Below are 21988 nucleotides of genomic sequence, written 5' to 3'. Positions count from 1 at the left end.
TATTTCATTTTTACGAAATGCATTTTCTTTTTACGAGTCTAATTTCATAAATACAAAATCTTCCTTCGTAGTTACGAAATCTTAATTCGGTTTTTACGAAATACAAAATGTGTAATGTCTACTAAAAGTGTCGGATGTTACATTAGAGGCTCCGAGTTTTTCTATTACACTTAACAAAAATACGTAACATAACATAAATAGACGGAAATTAAGAACGATAAAAAATGTAACAGACTTAGATAGTGTAGTAAAAAAGTTAAGCACCTTACTTTAATAATATGAGGGTGTATCATGAAAAACATATACTGTAAACAACAGAGCTAAAGGTAGCAAACCAAGTAAACAAAAGCTGCATATGTAAACTAAATAGCAAACAAAAAGCAATGTTGCATATGTAAACTCATTCTCGCATACCAGAGGTCTACCGTGGTTCTCTGTATCGGGATTTTGACGAACCCCTGATGGATGAGAATGATGTAAACTGAAAAGCCGACAAAACAAAGCAAAAGCTGCATATGTAAACTAAATAGCAGACAAAAAAAGCAATTTTGCATATGCAAACTAAATAGCAGACAAAGAAACAAATGTTGCATATGTAAACTAAATAGCAGACAAAAAAGCAATTTTGCATATGTAAACTAAATAGCAGACAAAAAAAACAAATGTTGCATATATAAAAGGAATTTTGTATATTTTACATTATTACATAGATCTAGATTCTAAATACATGACCTGGTGACATTTTTTCGCTCATTTTAGGTTTTAAATGTAAGTTTCTTTTAAGACAGAACGACAGTGCATGATATCTAAATTGTTTTTCATAAATCACAGCATACACTTGATATTTAATTCGTTATCTCAACTTGATGTCATTTCAAAAATGGCGCGAAACGCCATGTTTGTTTGCGCCCTCTGTCGTTTAAGAGTAGGCCTACATTTTCTATTAAGTACTTCCGGTGTTATAATTGAAGAACAGATACTTCTTTCTGTATAAGTATTGTTTTATTTTTCTTGACATACACGGAAATGAAAACACTTGATGCGTTGTATATGCTATTAAACATTGAACGTTAAGAGTATTTCGCGTTTGTTGTTGATATAAAATATGACATGTTGGAGTTTACTGTGCAGTGTTAGTGAGACATATTTACTCAGTAGCTGGAGCTAATTAATCAGTTAATAGGTTCATTACAAGATATGGCCACGGACGACGAAGATAGAATAATTAAAGAGAAGCTTAAACCGGTTGAAAAATGGAAAAATAAGTTTAAAGGTAAGAAAATACACAGACACACCTTGCCTGGGATTGTCAAAATGACTTAAAAACCATTACACACTACAATACGTGTTTATGTCGGATAAAAAATCAGCCATTTTATGCATATATAAACGTAAGATATGTTGTTCCACTTAATATAATCTTAAGACATACAGTAAGCATTGTATAACCTTCGTTTTAACACTGTCTACAGTGCGTTTATGGTTTTAAACTTTAATTTTACATGCATGGTTAAAAGTTGAAAATAATATAAAATGATGTTTGTCCAAGTATGAACAAGTATATACAAACATTCATGTACATGTATATCTGTGTTAAGATTTACACGTATGTTTGTTAGTTTGTGTAAAGTTGTTAATTAAAAGGTGAAACAGCTACGTGTTTTGACATAACTTGCCTGAGGTGCATAAACATTCCATTGTAATGTTGAATATGATACTGACAAACATATTATACATTAACATTTCACTCCACGGGTCACAAAATATATATAATACATGTGTTCTCATTGCCAATCTATCCAGCATACTTCTTATCGTTAAATCACAAGTAAATTAATATGCAGTCTATAAACGGGTAGGGATTTGATACCCCTTCAGTTCAGATAGTTTTCTGTGTTAGGATTTGAGAAATACTTCTACATAGTGCACAACACAATCATTTAATAACACTTATATTGCGGAGTACATAACTTCCACCGATTATATTAATTAAGTATGTATCTATAAACAAAACAGGTGCCGTGAGAAAGCAGCTAAATCGTGCAAAAGATAATTCATGAACTTCCATTTTAAAAGAGAAAATGAAAACCAAGAAGAGCTAAATGTGAAAATATTGATGCGTGACTCATCTAATCTTATCGCAGGTTTACGACTTATCCCGATCCGAGATCGATAGGTTTCTGTAGAAAGTAACAAGTTACATAATAGCCGTTGATAATATTTTTGCTTTGTCAGAGGAAATCGTACCTAATATTTATGCATTAAAGATATCATTTAATTTGCGCTAATTAGTGTTAATTGGCATTCATCGAGTTTCTGATATTAACAACTGTCAATTTGCAGGTAGAAAAAAAAGTTAGAAATTGTCAGACTGGATTCCCAGGCTAGGGTAATAGTTATCGTACATGCATAGGAATGGGATCATTTATGACACACTATTTCTCGGAGCCATTTTAAGAGATTTTGTCGCCGTCCCCATCAAAAAGTTTTGCTAGTCTGTGTTCAGGCTATTCAAATTTTGTATCATTATGTTCCCTTTCCTCAAAACATAGATAATTAGAGCTCAGAATATATAAGAGAAATGATCAAAAATTGTTAAATGATTATCTAGCCGTTAACCTGACTAAAGCTTGCATGCGATTAAAAAAAAAACTAAAAAAATAGGCCAAACGCTTTCAAACGTCACACATCATGTCATTAGTTGGTCATGAGTTGACCTCAAAGGGCAAAACTATCTGGTTTAAAGGTTTCTTCTTTTTCTCTATGCAAAATGTATTATAATACATCCTCATCATCTCCCATCTACACCTTGACTGAGTTTTTTTACGGAAAATATTCTATTTCTTTTCCCAACGAGCTGCAATTCTAATCCGGGACAAATACTTTGACCGGCCATCTGCTGATTTATTTTTTAAACTAATTTGCTGATTTATTTTTTAAACTAAACTGGATGACATTTTTACAGAGGTTTGTTTTTCAAAAAGTAATGATCAAGCCCCATCTTACTGAAAGAATAGTTTCATTTTATCTTGAGACGTCGTTCATAGACTTCATCGCTAGTACATATACTGAACAATTTCTTTTTTGGCGTTTCGAAACCGTAATTATTGTAACTTCAGTGTTCAAGCCTTTTTTTTTTAAATAATAACTTGAAAATTGTTACATAATTCATGACTAACTTGTGTTTATCAAGCTCAACAGCATGTTCTAATCTCTGGCCTGGCCTTGAATTGCTTGTCCCATTAATTTGACCGAGGGACGAAGCCATATTTTTTTTTAAGAAACTGAGTCTTTTACTGACATCAGGGAGTACAAACGTGTGGCATTTAAATTGGACCTGTTATATTTTCGCATAAATAGCTATCAGATTTAAATTTCAATTTTGGGAATCAGTCTGATCCAACATAATTGAGCCATGCCATGGGAAAACCAACATAGTGGGTATGCGACCAGCATGGATCCAGACCAGCCTGCGCATCCGGCAGTCTGGTCAGGATCCATGCTGTTCGCTAACAGTTTCTCCAATTCCAATAGGCTTTAAAAGCGAACAGCATGGAGCCTGACCAGACTGCGCGGATGCGCAGGCTGGTCTGGATCCATGCTGGTCGCATACCCACTATGTTGGTTTTCTCATGGCACGGCTCATATTTATTCTGATGTTGATCCTAAAGGGATTCATTGGCAGTAGGGATGATATAATTGCTGTTTATCTTTAGAATGAACAAATGTTATGTTGTTTTATCCCCAGGACCATGCATATTCTATGTGTTAATTGATTTGATTTATAAAGTAAGTAGCACACCACTATCACCATATTCTTATATAAGCAGGTTTAATAAAGATCAGCTATCGGTCGTTATGCTGGTGATGTGATTACAGAAAACAACATAAGTTTTAGTTCTTTATTATCATTTAATTTCACATTTCCAGTGATAGTTGATAACTTGGATCACTGAAGTAAGAATACTAAGATGAGAGTGCTCACATATATAACACATTATTAATGAATCTCCATAGACACTGGTGATCAGGAATGCACGAATGGCTGTCAATATTGTGTGTTTGACCTGTAGTTACAAATATGTTAAAGTTATATCCTGAAATTGAAATATCTGGGGTACGAGTAGTACAGTCATTATATGTTTCAGTAACTAGCTTTTTTTTCAGAATTCTGGCCTGGTATGGCCAAGCCTTTTCAAAAATTGAGTTCATCTGGCCAGGCCAGAGGTTAGAATATGCCATTTTCAACCAGTATTGTATTGATCATGTCGTTCTTTTGTTACCAATTTTCAATAGAGCTAAACATTGACAATTGAGGTTCATAAAAATATCGAACGGAATCTAAAACCTCGTTAAACCGCACGGAAGTAATGGAATGATTAATTTAATAGAATTCTTCGAAAATCTAACATCCCGTCCTAACCCCCATCATATGCAACAGACGAAGAAAATAATCGTCAACGTTCATAATTGACTATATATATATCGTTGTTTTTATAGTGTCAATACATGATAAACAAGAGGTGTCTAATGACCGAGCGCTCGACTATTTGAAGCCCTGATACTAGTTTTCACTTTTCTGTGTTAGTATCATAAGAAAAGTGAAAACTGGGCGACCGGCGGTCGCTCAACACTTGCAGGTTAAGTTTCATTGTGCCTGTTCATGTACGGTAGTGCAAACGCATTCTACCGTCCACGTCCTCTAGCCCCGGGCTGAGCACAACTCGAAAGCTTTTTTTTACAAGAGAACTCATTTGGGTAAAATATTAATCTTCCATGAAGACTTCAATAAAAATAACGTACAAATTAAAAACACAGAAAGGAAATGCAAAGTCCGAGAGCTACATTTGTGAGATAATTTCAAAATACATAGCGTTAAAAGCCACTTTAATGGGCGGTATAGTGTTTCTATACCAGATGACCTTATAGAAATACATTGCACTAACAAGTTTGTAAATGGATGGATTGTACATATTTACTAATTTTGGCTGTATTCGCCGACCATACAAATGACCTGCAGTGGAGTTTTGGGTGTTGGTGGTATAAACATCTATAGAATGTTCTGAATCAGCAATAAACTAAAGTTTTCACAGCCACACTGACATGACTGAAGTTGTTTTGTTCATTAGAGGTATCTCCTGAAACTATTAAACTTCCCTTTTCTCATCACTAAACGGCTGTCATTGTGGAGACGGATTTTTTCTAAAATGTCAAGAAATAAAATAAGTTTAGATAATGATTTTTTGAAATGAAAATATATGTATTCTTTAACCCTCACCCTGCTAAATTTATATAATGAACTTGCCCATCTTCCAATTTGGACAGTACCATTAACTGTTAAAAGGGGTGCTTACCAAAAAGATACTGACTGAATAGAGAACAGTGCAGATCATGATCAGAATGCAGGGATGTGCAGGCTGATCATGATCTACCTTGGTCGCAAAGGCAGAACCAATCGTGTCCAGCATGGTAAGGGTTAACCATCCGTTGTTCAAATTTTTGCGAGGCTTTGAGGAGACAAATAATGAGATATTTACTCGTAATTCATGAACACATGATAACTTAACTCGTGGCGGCATACTAGCACCATGTTGCCACAAGTTCGTATTTCTAGCAAGGCCACGAAATAGTATCTCGTTGCCACGACCTAACTGATATCTTATGGTCTCATTTTTTTTACTCGATTAAACTGTGGACTTGAAACCTGATTAGAATGACCGTGATCAGTTTCGAAACTGGATCATCTGAGTTAAAAAACTAGGTTACTAGGTCAAATCGTAGAAAAAAAAACCTGTTAACATTGAAATGTCCACATTTTTACCTGAGCTCCATGAAACCGCTTAGCTCAGTAGGTAGAGCGTTGGTCTACGGATCGCGGGGTCGTGAGTTCGATCCTCGGGCGGGGCGTATGTTATCCGTGACTATTTGATAAACGACATTATGTCTGAAATCATTCGTCCTCCACCTCTGAATCATGTGGGGAAGTTGGCAGTTACTTGCGGAGAACAGCTTTGTACTGGTACAGAATCCAGGAACACTGGTTAGGTTAACTGCCCGCCGTTACATGACTGAACTACTGTTGAAAAACGGCGTTAAACCCAAAACAAACAAACAATGAAACCTGGCCAAAGTGTTTGTCTTTATTACCATTCTGGTAAAGCTTATAACTGGTCCATTTTGAGTGAAAAGCTAGGTCAGTATGTTGAAATCGTGGGAAAGCCGTGTTCTGTAATTGGAATCAATCTAATAAAGATGTGGTCCTCGGGACTTAATGGGCTTTAAATTTCATAATGGATTTGAACACTTACACATCTCTCCAGAGGTTATATTTTTCTACCTCGTGTACATGATTTTTTATCAAATTTGGTCAGAATGATTGTCTTCACAAAACTTTGGCATTTTCGAATCTAGGTCACTTTTTGTATTCAGTTTAGGTCAAATCATAGAAAGCGTGATTAACACTCTAGAAAACCCTCTTTATAAAAAATTCCGTTTTCATCTAGAGCTTTTTACTTATGGATAAGTATTATAACTTGGCACAACATTCACTATATTATAGACTATGGTCACATGCAAAACTCATATCCCCACTTAAGAGGTCAAGTTCTGTTCGTTGTTTTACATCAGTTATGGTAATGTTAACGGTTAAACACTGGTATAAAATGAAGTCACAAGCGATGAGTTGAAATTCACATCTCTTTGAAGATTTTGTGACAAAACTTGTACTAAATAGCAACGGCACGCAGGTGAGTGAATAAGGGCCAATATGGCGCTTTTGTCTACATGACCATATGAATTCTACTTTTTTTTCATGTTCATGGTGTGACAGCTAGAGCTTGTTCATGTTCATAGTGTGAGAGAGCCTGTTAATGTTCATGGTATGACAGAGCTGGCGAGCCTGTTCGTGTTCATGGTGTGACAGAGCATGTACATGTTCATGGTGTGACAGAGCCTTACATGTTCATGGTGTGACAGAGCTGGCGAGCCTGTACATGTTCATGGTGTATCAGAGCGAGCTTGTTCATGTTCATGGTGTGACAGAGCCTGTACATGTTCATGGTGTGACAGAGCCTGTACATGTTTATGGTGTGACAGAGTCTTACATGTTCATGATGTGACAGAGCTTGGGAGCCTGTTCGTGTTTATGTTGTGACAGAGCCTGTACATGTTCATGGTGTGACAGAGCTAGCGAGCCTGTTCATGTTCATGGTGTAACAGAGCCTGTACATGTTCATGGTGTGACAGAGCCTTACATGCTCATGGTGTGGCAGAGCTTGCGAGCCTGTACATGTTCATGGTGTGACAGAGCCTGTACATGTTCATGGTGTGACAGAGCCTGCACATGTTCATGGTGTGACAGAGCCTGTTCATGTTCATGGTGTGACAGAACCTGTACATGTTCACGGTGTGACAGAGCTTGCGAGTCTATTCATGTTCATGGTGTGAAAGAGCCTTACATGTTCATGGTGTGACAGAGCTTGCGAGCCTATTCATGTTCATGGTGTGAAAGAGCCTTACATGTTCATGGTGTGACAGAGCTTGCGAGCCTATTCATGTTCATGGTGTGAAAGAGCCTGTACATGTTCATGGTGTGACAGAGCCTGTACATGTTCATGGTATGACAGAGCTTGCGAGCCTTTCATGTTCATGGTGTGACAGAGCCTGTACATGTTCATGGTGTGACAGAGCTTGCGAGGCTGTTCATGTTCATGGTGTGACAGAGCCTGTTCATGTTCATGGTGTGACAGAACCTGTACATGCTCATGGTGTGACAGAGCTTGCAAGCCTGTTCATGTTCATGGTGTGACAGAGCCTGTACATGTTCATGGTGTGACAGAGCTTGCGATCCTGTTCATGTTCATGGTATGACAGAGCTTGCGAGCATGTTTATGTTCATGGTGTGACAGAGCCTGTACATGTTCATGGTGTGACAGAGCTTGCGAGCCTGTTCATGTTCATGGTGTGACAGAGCCTGTAAATGTTCATGGTGTGACAGAGCCTGTACATGTTCATGGTATGACAGAGCTTGCGAGCCTGTTCATGGTCATGGTGTGACAGAGCCTGTACATGTTCATGGTGTGACAGAGCCTGTATATGTTCATGGTGTGACAGAGCCTGTACATGTTCATGGTGTGACAGAGCCTGTACATGTTCATGGTGTGACAGAGAGAGAGAGAGAGAGATATATAGCATGTACATGTTCATGGTGTGACAGATCCTGTACATGTTCATGGTATGACAGAGTTTGCGAGCCTGTTCATGTTCATGGCGTGACAGAGCCTGTACATATTCATGGTGTGACAGAGCCTGTACATGTTCATGGTGTGACAGTGAGAGAGAGAGAGAGAGAGATAGCCTGTACATGTTCATGGTGTGACAGAGCCTGTACATGTTCATGGTGTGACAGAGCCTGTATATGTTCATGGTGTGACAGAGCTTGCAAGCCTGTTCATGGTGTGACAGAGCTTGCGAGCCTGTTCATGTTCATGGTGTGACAGAGCATGTACATGTTCATGGTGTGACAGAGCCTGTACATGTTCATGGTGTGATAGAGTCTGTACATGTTCATGGTGTGATAGAGCCTGTACATGTTCATGGTGTGACAGAGTCTGTACATGTTCATGGTGTGACAGAGTCTGTACATGTTCATGGTGTGACAGAGTCTGTACATGTTCATGGTGTGAGAGAATGAGCCTATCCATGTTCATGTTGTGAGACAGCGATATTGCTGACGCGCATGAGTTTGAGAATACTTCTGTAGGGAAAGTCGGTTTTAAAAGGACAGATCGATCGTGTCACTACTCGCTTCCCAGGCTGTCACCATAATTATACCACTGCAATCGTACATATATTGGTAATATTATACAATGTTTGCTCTCAGTGGAGGTAACCTAGTTCTTTGCTCAAATCATCATGTATGCTTTCTGATGTTAGAGACAAATCCAAGCAAGTAATCTAAATAAAAGAAAACTGTTTTTAGTTTTCATCCATACTCTATGGCTGCATTCAAACAGATTTGAATCACACCATTCAGTGACTTACAAGTGTGCAAGTAACAGGCACATATTAGCTCAAAGGTACTTAAGTGCACCATTAAATTCTGGACAATATAGAAATATTTTTAATCAATTTCATCATCTTTAAGCCCATTCTTGTGGTTATCATTGTTGGTGTGACACCATTATATTGTTCCCATAGCTGAAAACAAAAGTCATTCTCACAGGCGATGTAACAATGTGCCGAAAAGAATATTTAAACTTTCTTCCAGCTTTAATATCATTCGAGTATAGTTGGGAACCTGAGCTTTGAAACTTAATACACTTGTTATCATCGTAAAATGAGTAAGTAAGCTAAGAACCATAACTCTCACATGCATTTTCTTTCAGAATTATGATCGGTTTTTGTACTAACAAAATTTGTATTTCTTAGTAAAAATTTCTGTTTAGGTTCACTTTTCTCAAATACTTTAAGAGCGATAGCTTTGAATCATGTCTAACAGTCACAGGCAAGTGTTGGCACCCACAGGTGGTGTTCTTGTTAAGTCTTACGGCCATATGTCATAGAATCATTGACAAGGAAACACCACACGGCTCCCTGTAGGCACGAAGAGGCACCTCGGAATGAGCTAGACGAGTGTCATCTGTGATTCGACTGAAGATTCTTTCCCAGTTAAGGCTTTCACATACCGGGCGGATGTTTGGTCTCCCAGCAGGTAGCAAACATACCGGACGGGTATGGGGTCTCTATGCAGACACTAGAAGGATAAGACTACATGTCAGTTTGAGTTACTGTGTTGTAATGAAGTAAAGCTATACCGTTTAACGTAGACGCGAGCTTAGAAATTTTGGTATGGGTTCGTGTTATTGCCATTAACAAGGTACACATCTTTGGACCGTTAGAACTTCAAACATACTGGTTTAATAATTTAACATTTGAGATGCTGATGGTATCATTGCTGGTAGCCGATGTCTGTTGAACTGTGACATCATTTACGATATAAACATGCAGGGTGTACTAATATACATTTTGCCAAATTGACAACTGATCTATATAGACTTTTGCTTTTTAACCCGCAAGGGAATAGATTGCCACACATAACTCGGTATTGATTCACATACCGTGAACATTCCCCTATCCCGTAAGGGATCCTAATTAATTAATGAAAGATGTAGATGGTGTTTTCGTATACTGAAATTATAGTGTTCTGGCACCAGCAGTGGTCTAACGTACGATTACTAATTCCTTGATGTGAATTACGACTTAGTAACTCGTATATACGACATGGTACTTACCTCTTACGTATTACTTAAATAACTCCAGTGACGATTAACAGACGGATTGTCCCAGTGGCTCTGAAATTACGGTCCTTGAATTAACTAAAATTGTGAAAACTGACTGTCGACTCTAACTTGAGTAGGTCTTTTAAATTTCTGTTTTTCGCGCTTGATTCTAGATCGAGAAGTTGACGTTTGTTTGCACGACAATTGTCGTGTTAAAAACTTCAAGTTTCCGACTTTTCGCGGTAAATTTTTAGCGCGAAAAGTTGAAATTAGATGCTTAATATCAAGTTTTCGCGTATCTGTCTGGTCGAAAAGTCGATGGCGGAAACAGAATTCCGTACTTATCCAATGTTCACCAAACTTGATCACAATATTTATGGATAAACTATTTCAGGTAGGTTCGATAACCAGGTGGAGATTCCGAGGCTTTCGCGAGTTATGACATTTGAGTTACTTAAAATTCTGAAAATTGAGTGTTCGCTTATCTTCACAAGTTCTTATGCAATGTTCACCTTCAAGTGACAAATATTGGAGGCAACATAAAGAGCCCAAAGGCGTGCAAAAAGAATTTGAAAAAAAAAATCTTGGTAAAATTATAGGTGTAAATTACATGCAGTAGTCTATGTAATATGACCAGTTTGTATTCGATACGTGTATACTGGGCTAATAAGTGAACAGTTGAATAAATTTTGATCACTTACTACTGATGTGATGTAATAAAACAGTTATTGAGCGGCTTGCCGGTTAAAGTCAAAACCAAACCTAGCGCGATTCATAGATTTGCAGTAAGTGCCAATATAGATAACACCCGCACAAAAAATAACATTTCATTCTTAATAATTTCACATAAATGATTTATAGGCCTCTTCAACCAGTGGCTGATCGATTCAGTTAAAAAAGTATTTTCAATGGATTGGACCAGTTTTCGAATTCCCTATTGGTTGAGTAAAAAATCCTTATAACTATTTCATATTTCATGCTATAATCATACAATATAGTATGTTACAAAACACTTAAGTGGTAAAAGGTTATAACGTCCATCCTGTTCATATTTTCCCAAAGTACGAGCATTTTGTCCAAACATAGGTATTGCAATAATTCGTGTCTTATTTCGTAAAACCACGTCGGAATCCATATAGTTGTTGTCACACTCCTCTTTTAAAACGCACTCGTGGTTACTATTAACGAAATGAAAACACTTGTAATTTATTAATGCATTATCTTGTGGTGTTTGAAAGAGTCAGTTTCCTGACCGGACGCTGCTCTTTTTCCTAAGTTTGAATGAGTAAGTACGGGTTTGCAACCATTATTAGTGCTTTGTTGGTGACGTTTGTATTACTCAAAATTGGCTTTAATTACGGATACTGTGTCATTGTGTACATAGCCAGTTATGGGCCTATGTCAGTTGCGGGACCAAGTATATTGCGTACATATTATGGTCTATGTCTGTAGTGATATCATACATATTGCTAAGGACTTATGTCTGTTATGTCTTGTGTCCATACATATTGCGTGTAACAGTCGTGAGATCTTGTATAATGCGTGACATAATAGGGCTTATGTCATTTGTATGAAATGACGATATTGAAAACAATTTTTTTCATACTGACATATACAAATAGTAATATTTTAGATATTATTTACAAGGTTACAGCGAGTGTGATGAAACTTCCCAAATAATAACTAAAACATTTGTAGAGCCTTTGCCTTATGTTTAGTTTGCAATACTAGTATATTAATTAATTTCCAGTGTACAAATAATTTTTATCCGTCCAGATTTCAGATATAGCCTATCCCATATTATAATATAACCCCCATCCATCCATCCATCCATCCAGGAAAACCCTTGTTTCGAAAATTGGTAAACTGAGACAATACATATTGAATAACTGTTTTCTGTTTTATATTAAGCGTATATAGGAAAAATAAATATATTTATCACATGTTTGTCGCCGTGGGAGTGAAATAAAGCCATTACATAATTTTGGTATTACACTATTTGCGTCCCTCCATATTGAATTTATTAAACCCGTTGAATAAATTTGATAAAATGCTCGGCAGTGCCTCGCATTTTATTTAAGAAATAATTTTAGCAAAACAGTGCTTTATCACTATTTATACACGATGGGCGGTTATACGTCGGGCGTAGTAATTTTACGAGGGCGCAGCCCGAGTGAAATTATTTCGGACGACGTATAACCGCCCGAGTGTATAAATAGTGATAAAGCACTGTTTTGCTATAAATCATTTCGATTCTAATATGTTCTTTATTGTAAAATTTATATCAAATATGATGGAACTGTTTCTTCGCGCAAGCATGGCGCCAATAGTAGGTATTTGGATAGAGACCACCAATTATTTTCCCATAGACTTACATTGTAACATTATTGCGTGTACGGCCTTCCATACATCGAAACATGCATATCTAATTACAAGTTTTTCAAGACTATCTTAGTTCTACCAAAATATCGGACGAAAAGCATATGAATAGTGATACTTTATTTAAGTAATTTTCGTGTGAATGTGATGCCTGTTTACATGGCATGGCGGGAGAAATTCGTTTGATAAAACGTTTTTTTCAATACACATAAAATGTAGCAAATTTTGTCAAAATGTATAATAAAATGCAGTGAAAAAATATCAATTTTGAAAAAATAATCACTTCCTGGGTTCGTTTACACGACTGACCAATCAGAACGCACAGACGTTACCTTATTCCCAGGCAGTTATACACTTACCTCATTCCCAGTAAGTTCCCTGTACTTTTTTTGAATTGGTGGTCTCTGACCATTTGTTAAAACACGCCAGGACCGGAAACGGTAATACGTCTTGCGGCAGAATTCAGTTCGAGCGAAAATTATTGCGAATTATTCAGCAAAGCGAATAACTAATTCAGTATGTGTATAAATTGATCAGAACATTTTTGCAATGTGACATTTCGTTTAAAACATTAAGTAAAATATTTCATGAAATTTAAAAGCGCTATTTCTTGATGGGTACATGACGCCAAATATCACGTTGACGTGACGTCAACATAACATCGTTGTGATGATTAAAGCATTGTTGGTCATATTAGAATATTTCATTCAACTTGTTTAATAAACTCAGTATGAAAGGACACTCGCGTATTATCCTCTGTTTATATATACGTAATATGTTCTAATTAAAATCGATCAAAACTGTTCTGTCCAGATTTTGAAAAAACACACACACACACTTTAATGTTTGTGTATAATCTGGGTTTTTTTTACCGAAATTTTCCGTCATCATGAAAATAACATTCAACATGAATGCAATAAAAAACAGGTGGATGAACGTGTATCTTTCCATTAAATGAACGATCTTTCTGGTGATTGGACGTGTAACTTGGTTACTTTCTGATTGATGAACGTGTACCTTTCTGATGGATGAACGTGTAACTTTCCGATGGATGAACGTGTACCTTTCTGATGATTGAACGTGTAACTTTGTAACTTTCTGATGGATGAACGCGTAACCATGAGGAAGAATTGACCTCATGACCGATATTGCAGAAAATCGATGCCAGGGGAGACAACAGTTATATGGATAGTTTCCGATGGATGAACGTGTACCTTTCCGATGGATGAACGTGTAACTTAACGATGGATGAACGTGTAACTTTCTGATGGATGAACGTGTACCTTTCTGATTGATGAACGTGTACCTTTCTGATTGATGGACGTGACTTTTCTGATGGATAAACGTGTAACTTTCCGATGGATGAACGTGTACCTTCCGATTGCTGAATATGTACCTCCCCGATGGATGAACGTGTACCTTTCCGATGGATGAACGTGTACCTTTCAGATGGATGAACGTGTACCTCTCCGATGGATGAACGTGTATCTCTCATATAGATAGATGAATGTGTATCTTTGAGAAATCTTCGACTTAATCATAGACCCCCTACTTATGAATAAAATAACTTACTTATACGGAGATCAAACTTATATTTTTGATTAGGCAATATGTTCTCCAAATATAGCTGGATCCAAGGTTATACAACTTCTTTCTCAAGCTTTCGATTGGTTCACTCAGAGCCCAAACTTGAAATTGAGCAGTGACATAGCCACAAGCTGCGGGTTGTCTCCAAACGTAATTTCACAACCGTTGTTTGTATGTAGCCTAAGTTTAATTATAGTTGCCATCGCTAACCCATATCCATGGATGACTCCTCCAGAAGACACTTAGTAATGTTAGCGGGTGGATAAAAACAGAAGACGCTCCACTGGTTCTTTTGCATGCCATGTATATAGAACCCATACACGGAACTCTTATCCTAATGTTAGTAATTTTTAGTTTGAGGAGCGCGGCCTCGAACTCACGACCCCTGGTTTCATAGTCAGACAGTGTTACCACTGGACCACTGCGTCCGCTCTTACTACCTTTGACCCTGTAAGAGAGCTCTTTTTAGATGGCAGATACTCAAATGCTGCTTTCTGATTGGTCAGTTGGAATGCTTTAACAACGTGCTTTAATGCATTTTTAGATGACTGGAACTACAAAAAGAAGCTGGTGGTATTTGAAGATGCCGACGGCAACATAGTTACACCGACGACGACAACAACAACAACTACGACCACGACACCGAGACCAAATATAACATCACCGCAACAAAATGTAACCAAATATACACAGCCGACCAAGTTCTCATCAATAGCAGTTGTAACAACAATAGGTAAGTCACTTTACTCCAGCTTTATTTCGACCGAGAAAGTACTTTCTTTTGATTTGTTAGCGATTGCAAGCAAATTAAAGTTGTACGTATAAAAGTTGTACTAAGCGTCATATTTGAAATATACACTGCTGTCTATATTGATTTTTTTTATACGCCCGTTTGAAAAACGGGACGTATTATGGGAACGCCCCTGGCGGGCGGGTTGGCGGGCGGGCGGGCGGGCGGCGTCCACAGACCTTGTCCGGAGCATATCTTCTACATGCATGAAGGGATTTTGATGAAACTTGGCACAGTTGTTCACCATCATGAGACGGAGTGTCATGCGCAAGAACCAGGTCCCTAGGTCTAAGGTCAAGGTCACACTTAGAGGTCAAAGGTCAAATTCAAGAATGACTTTGTCCGGACCATATCTTCTTCATGCATAGAGGGATTTTGATGAAAGTTGGCACAATTGTTTATCATCATGAGAAGGAGTGTCATGCGCAAGAACCAGGTCCCTAGGTCTAAGGTCAAGGTCACACTTAGAGGTCAAAGGATACAAGAATGAAAACTTTGTCCGGAGCATTTCTTCTTCATGCATAGAGGGATTTTGATATAACTTGGCACAAATGTTCACCACCATGAGGCGGAGTGTCATGCGCAAGAACCAGGTCTCTAGGTCTAAGGTCAAGGTCACACTTAGAGGTCAAAGGATACAAGAATGAAAACCTTGTCCGGAGCATTTCTTCTTCATGCATAGAGGGATTTTGATATAACTTGGCACAAATGTTCACCACCACGAGACGTAGTGTCATGCGCAAGAACCAGGTCCCTAGGTCTAAGGTCAAGGTCACACTTAGAGGCCAAAGGTCAGATACAAGAATGACTTTGTCCGAAGCATTTCTTCTTCATGCATGGAGGGATTTTGATGTAACTTGACACAATTATACATCATCATGAGACGAAGTGTCATGCGCAGTTCCCTTCTTTCGAATTACTTCCCTTTGTTGTTACTATAAATAGCTTATATTGTAACTTTTTCATTACTAGTCGTAGGGAAAAATAGAGACCACTTTTCTGTAGTACAACATGCATGCTACATCCAATTTTGAGGTGTATTTTGACCAGTCTCTACCTGGTAAAGATTTTTGTGAGGACTTACAATTTTTTTTTTGATTTTTTTTTTTTTTTTTTTTTTTTTTTTAAGATTAACTTCCCTTAGTTGTTACTATAAATAACTTATATTGTAACTTTTTTATAATTGACCGTAGGGAAAAACCAAGACCACTTTTCTGTGGTACAACATAGATGTTACTTTCCAATTTTAGGTGTATTTTAAGGTATCTCTACCTGGTAAGGAGTTTTTTTGAGGACTTAGAAAAACAAAACACTTAGTTATTACTAAACAACCACAAAATTAAAATTCCATTTGCAAATACAGGTGCTAGAGTAAAGAAATTTGCTGTGACGGGCGTATATTGTGACATTCTTGCACTCTTGTTTTGTAAATGTAGGGGCATGTCCTTTCACTGTGTAGGATAGCAGCATGCCAGCAGCCTTAGCAACATTTTTTTTTGCGAGCCCTTGCGCCAGAAAGGGTTGTATGGTTATTGTTTCTCGAAATACTGGATTCTTACGATTCGTGCATTTAAATCTCTTTATGTGTTAAATACTGCCTTGACATATCAAAAATACTAAGTTTCTTGTTCTACTATTTTATATGTGGTATGAACCTCAAACTCTTATTAAGTTAGGAATGAAACCTGAAATACATTTTTGAAAATGAATCCTTTTTTATTTGTTTACGGTATCATGCCGTAGAAATAAAGCTAACGATTCTTCACACGCAGACGATAGTTTTACTATTTATTCAGTTACCACAGAAAAAAATTTTAAAAAGCGATATGTCTTTGAGTTTGAGAGATAGCTGTATTCTTTCTGTGACTGATAGCTAGATATCTTCCTTTGTGATATAGATACCAGTATACGATAATAAGAGATATCATTCAGGCTGTAAAACACGTATTGTATGGTCTGCCTGTTAATAGACAAAATTGTTGCCCCCAAACTTTGAAGGACCATTCAGTAACTATTTTATCATTTAACAGCAGAAATTAATTTTAAGACGTTTGTCTAGAAATACTTTATTTATAAGTCCAGTAACCATGTGTTGATATAGACCGGCAGTACAGCACAAACTTCTGGTCACGATTTATGGTCCATGGGGCTTACGCCGTTTCGCTGCGGGCAACCGGCTATGCGTTCGTTCAGCCCGACATGTGTTGGTCTTGCGAGATAGGCAAAGCGGCAAATCATATATTTTCGCGATATAAAATCGGGTAAACATTTGGAAATTTGGGTTAATACCAGAGAATGTAGAAACATACTGCAAGAGAAACTTTGCTTACTTATTTGGAACAGTCCACAATAAAAAAATCATGATAGATTGGATTTTTTTTTATTTGCAGGTCACGTGGCCGGCGTGCGCCGAAGCGGTCGTTTATTAATAAACTGGCGAGATTTTTTTCTTGCCGCTCACGTGACCGGCATATCTCGGGTTTGCCCTATTATAAGGAGCCTTGTAATAAACTGATATATGTGGAAACTGAGCATATAAAGACAAACCTGAAAGTCAAAGATGTTATTTTTACCAGTTCTCCTAACCGAACATGAGAAGTCCCTTGCAATGTTCTGTCGTATTTTTTTTTCAGATCCAAGATCAGATAAAGTGAAATCGGCGGACACAACAGAACTGATAAAGATTGTCGGCATTACATGTGCATCGCTGATTGGGATTATTTTGCTGGCAGTTATCGTCATACGGTGTTGCAGAAAGACTACGGCCAAACGAAAAGAAAGGTTCTTTTTCTTTTATTATGACATGGGGTGTCCTGTTCTGTCAAAATCAATGATAGATCTGCATGTACATATTAATAAAGAAACTAACTACAGTTAATGTCTTTTCATCGAATCACGGCTCCACCACCGTGGGTGTAAAGGAGAATTCTGTTGTGTGAGGAAGAGTCCAGCTATCTTGTGGAAGACAGGTAGTTCTACCCAAGCACCAATATTGAGCCTGAAAATTTGTACTGAAAGACTTCTGGTATTTTCCACTATTTAAGCTTAAAGGCCGACATAATTATAACCTAAATTGTGTCAATTTTACTTAAATGCCCAACCAATCAGACACAAATTAAAATACTTGTTTTACTGAAGGAAAAGAATTGGTATGGACCACAATTGGAATTGTATACGAGTGTTAAGTATTCCTCTTTGATACGGAAACAACAGTGCCACTCACCCACTCAACCAAAATAGCTGTGTTTTTCAGTAATGTGCATTAATGTCATTCATAATGCAACTGTTCGTACTCGGATTGATGATAGATTTTACCGTCGTTTTCAGCTTTGGTTGTTTCTGGTCGGGCTGTCGGGCTGAAAATAGTTACTAGTATAGTCTTTTATGCATTACACAGATGCCATCATCTTTTCTCAGGTTTAAGGTCGCAAAGGATTAAACATCTTAAATAAGTTATTAACGTTCGTAGATATTGTTTTATTGTCTGATAGTTCTCTAAAGAATTTTTCAACGTTTCAGAGTGACAGTGAGACGGCCGCTACATGACGCAGAGCGAGAGGAACATATATACGCCGAGATAGAGCCACTTCAGGTTAGTATCTTTTTCGTAGAGTTGTAACAGGCATATAATATTATGTGCAATGTTTCGTGAACATATCACATTGCAGTAGTTCAGATCAGAGGAGTCCGACATATGAATTGTTTTGTGAACATATTACATAGCAGTAGTTAAGATCAAAGGGATCCGACATTGTGAATTGTTTCGTGAACATATTACAATGCAGAAGATTGGATCAAAATGGTCCGACATTGTGAATTGTTTCGTAAACATATTACATTGCAGTAGATTGGATCAAAATGATCCGACATTGTGAATTGTTTCGTGAACATATTACATTGCAGTAATCTGGATAAAAATTGTCCGACGTTGTGAATTGTTTCGTGAACATATGAAATTGCAGTAGTTTGGATCATAAGGGTCCGGCATCGTGAATTGTTTCGTGAACATATCACATTGCAGTAGGCCTAATCTGTATAAAAATTGTCCGACGTTGTGAATTGTTTCGTGAACATATGAAATTGCAGTAGTTTGGATCATAAGGGTCCGGCATCGTGAATTGTTTCGTGAACATATCACATTGCAGTAATCTGGATAAAAATTGTCCGACGTTGTGAATTGTTTCGTGAACATATGAAATTGCAGTAGTTTGGATCATAAGGGTTCGGCATCGTGAATTGTTTCGTGAACATATCACATTGCAGTAATCTGGATCAAAAATGTCCGACGTTGTGAATTGTTTCGTGAACATACCAAATTGCAGTAGTTTGGATCAAAAGGGTTCGCCACTGGACCACTCGTATATGTTATACTTTTATCTTTCTACTAACAGAGACCGTGTTCGCATGTCATTTCTCACTTATCGGACAGAAAAATCTCTACAGTATTTTTAGAAATGCTGGAAAATCTTATCTCACGTGGGTTATCCCACACTCCCGTGACGGACTACTTCATGCACTAATATACATATTATTTATACAAAATAATTAAAAATCAGGTACCTTTATCTTTTCTCTCCGTTCCTTATAGTGTATTTCTCGATTCAAAATTCGTTACTTTATGATAAGAACGTACCGTTACGCTACAAACTAAAGCGGAACTTTGTTATTGTGTGTCACTGAAATGTCATGACGTCACTTCGGCTTACGGACGTCAATTTCCCGCGTTTTAAATAGTTCCATATTTTCATGCTTGTTTTTATTGTTTCTGTTGTGGTAAGTGAGAAATAGAATCCATCATTGGTGTTCGGTGAAGATCGGAAATCCCAGTCCTCGGTTGCACCGCTCAAGTCTTAAACTCGGCACAGCCTCTTTAAGACTTGAGCGGTGCGCCCTCGGGTTGGGATTTTCTGATCTTAACCGAAGACCAATGACAGATTCTCTATTTCTCATTGTGACTCAGGATGATTTAGTATGACATATAATAAAATGGCCCACACTTGTCAGACCACTTTGGTTTAGAAGTAAATACCTCAAACTGAAGAAATGATATGCATCTATGTTTAGACTCGGAATGTTGGGAAGCTCGCCCACTTAACTCAATAGAGAGAGCACACTGGTATACAAATCACGGGGTCATGAGTTCGATCACTGTACGAAGTGTATGTTTTCCATGGCAATTTGATAAAAAAATGCAAAGGTAAGGAAGCACCGGGCACAACATGTCAAGTATCCTCATTACGCCACTTTACACAATGAGTAGCGTATTGAGACACTCGTGGGTATCCAACAGTGTGAGCACAGCAAATTAAGTCAGATCCAAACATTGCAAAGTAGGTTTAACACAGATAGAAGCTCTAATGGAAAGATAAAATAGACATGTTGGTTGATGACAAAAAGACAAAGACACAAATTGTTCAGAAGGCATTTTAGAAAGGTCGAAAATACTCGAGATGAAAAGGAAAACTGTTGATATTATGAACTTGTTTTAATTTTGAAGGATAGGACTACTACTTGAATGAGAAGTATTCCTAGGGTCATAATCTTCCTGGTTTCATAACTTACGTGGCTTAATAAAACATACAACAGTGCACACTAGAGCAATAAAACTCTGCACTCATTTTACAACTTCCAGTTTGACTGGTAACCGTATGCTGTTGATGTTGATATACCAGCAAAATGACAGTATCGGGACATTGTGTTACATACACAAACACACAATCCACTTATTACTGCCCCTTCCCTGCCCTGCTCACATCACTCCTTAAGGTCATTTTGTTTTCGATCTTTGTGGTCTAAAATGGATGAATCCTATTGTCTATTGATTTTGGGTCACTAGATCAAAGGTCAAGTTCAGAGTGACATTGAGATTTGGAACAGTTACCAGTCAATAACTTGAGAATGCTTAAGCTTGGAACAGTACTGGTTAACTGAATAGGATGTGATCGAATATAATCCCTACTGTTTCAGGATCCTACAGGTTAAAGATCAGTGTTATTTTGACACTGAAAATGGGCCCGTAGCCATCATATTCATAGCATAATTGTCTGTGGTCAATAGATAACCTATATTTTTGCCGGTCATAAGGTCATGGTCACAGTGACTTGAAGACTGAAAACGTTTCTGATCACTTTGACCTGGGACTGTCAAACTTATTAATATAATTGGCTGTAGTCACAGTTTTTAGCTCACCTGAGCACAAAGTGCTCAGTGTGAGCTTTTGTGATCGCCCTGTGTCCGTCGTTTGTCAGACGTCCGTCCGTCGTCGTCAACAATTTGACTGTTAACACTCTACAGGTCACAATTTTGGCCCAATCTTAATAAAACTTGGTCAGAATGTTACCATCAATAAAATCATGGACGAATTCGATATTGGGTCATCTGGGGTCAAAAACTAGGTCACCAGGTCAAATGAAAGGAAAAGCTTGTTAACACTCTAGAGGTCACAATTTTGGCCCAATCTTAATGAAACTTGGTCAGAATGCTACTCTCAATAAAATCTTGGACGAGTTCGATATTGGGTCATCTGGGGTCAAAAACTAGGTCACCAGGTCAAATAAAAGAAAAAGCTTGTTAACACTGTAGAGGCCACATTTATGACTGTTTCTTATGAAATTTGGTCAGAATGTTGATCTTGATGATCTCAAGTTCCAGTTTGAATCTGGGTCATGTAGGGTCAAAAACTTGGTCACCAGGTTAAATCAAAGGGAAAGCTAGTTAACACTCTTGAGGCCACATTTATGACCATATCTGAATGAAACTTGGTCAGAATCTCAATCTTGGTGATACATAGGTCAAATTCTAATCTGGGTCCAATGGGATCAAAAATTAGGTCAAATCAAAGGAAAAGCTTGTTAACACTCTAGAGGCCACATTTATGATGTATCTTCATAAAACTTGGTCAGAATGTTAATCTTGATCATCTTTAGGTCAAGTTCGAATCTGGGTCTTATGG

General features: G+C 37.6%; 1 protein-coding gene across 1 annotated transcript in view; it reads left to right on the top strand.

Annotated features, from left to right (window-relative positions):
* The first annotated feature begins 938 nt into the window (after positions 1-938).
* The window catches only part of LOC123529354 (uncharacterized), a 31186-nt gene continuing 10136 nt past the window's right edge, over positions 939-21988 (top strand). The window contains exons 1-4 of the mRNA XM_045309665.2: positions 939-1273; positions 14791-14979; positions 17670-17817; positions 18556-18628. Of these exons, the coding sequence (XP_045165600.2) occupies positions 1198-1273; positions 14791-14979; positions 17670-17817; positions 18556-18628 (486 nt within the window). The 5' untranslated portion in view covers positions 939-1197. The remainder of the gene's footprint in view (positions 1274-14790; positions 14980-17669; positions 17818-18555; positions 18629-21988) is intronic.

The sequence above is a fragment of the Mercenaria mercenaria genome, chromosome 13 (genome assembly GCF_021730395.1).
Source record: "Mercenaria mercenaria strain notata chromosome 13, MADL_Memer_1, whole genome shotgun sequence".
Taxonomy (NCBI): domain Eukaryota; kingdom Metazoa; phylum Mollusca; class Bivalvia; order Venerida; family Veneridae; genus Mercenaria; species Mercenaria mercenaria.
The sequence above is the reverse complement of the archived record's forward strand: the minus strand, read 5'-3'. Positions and strand labels throughout refer to the sequence as shown.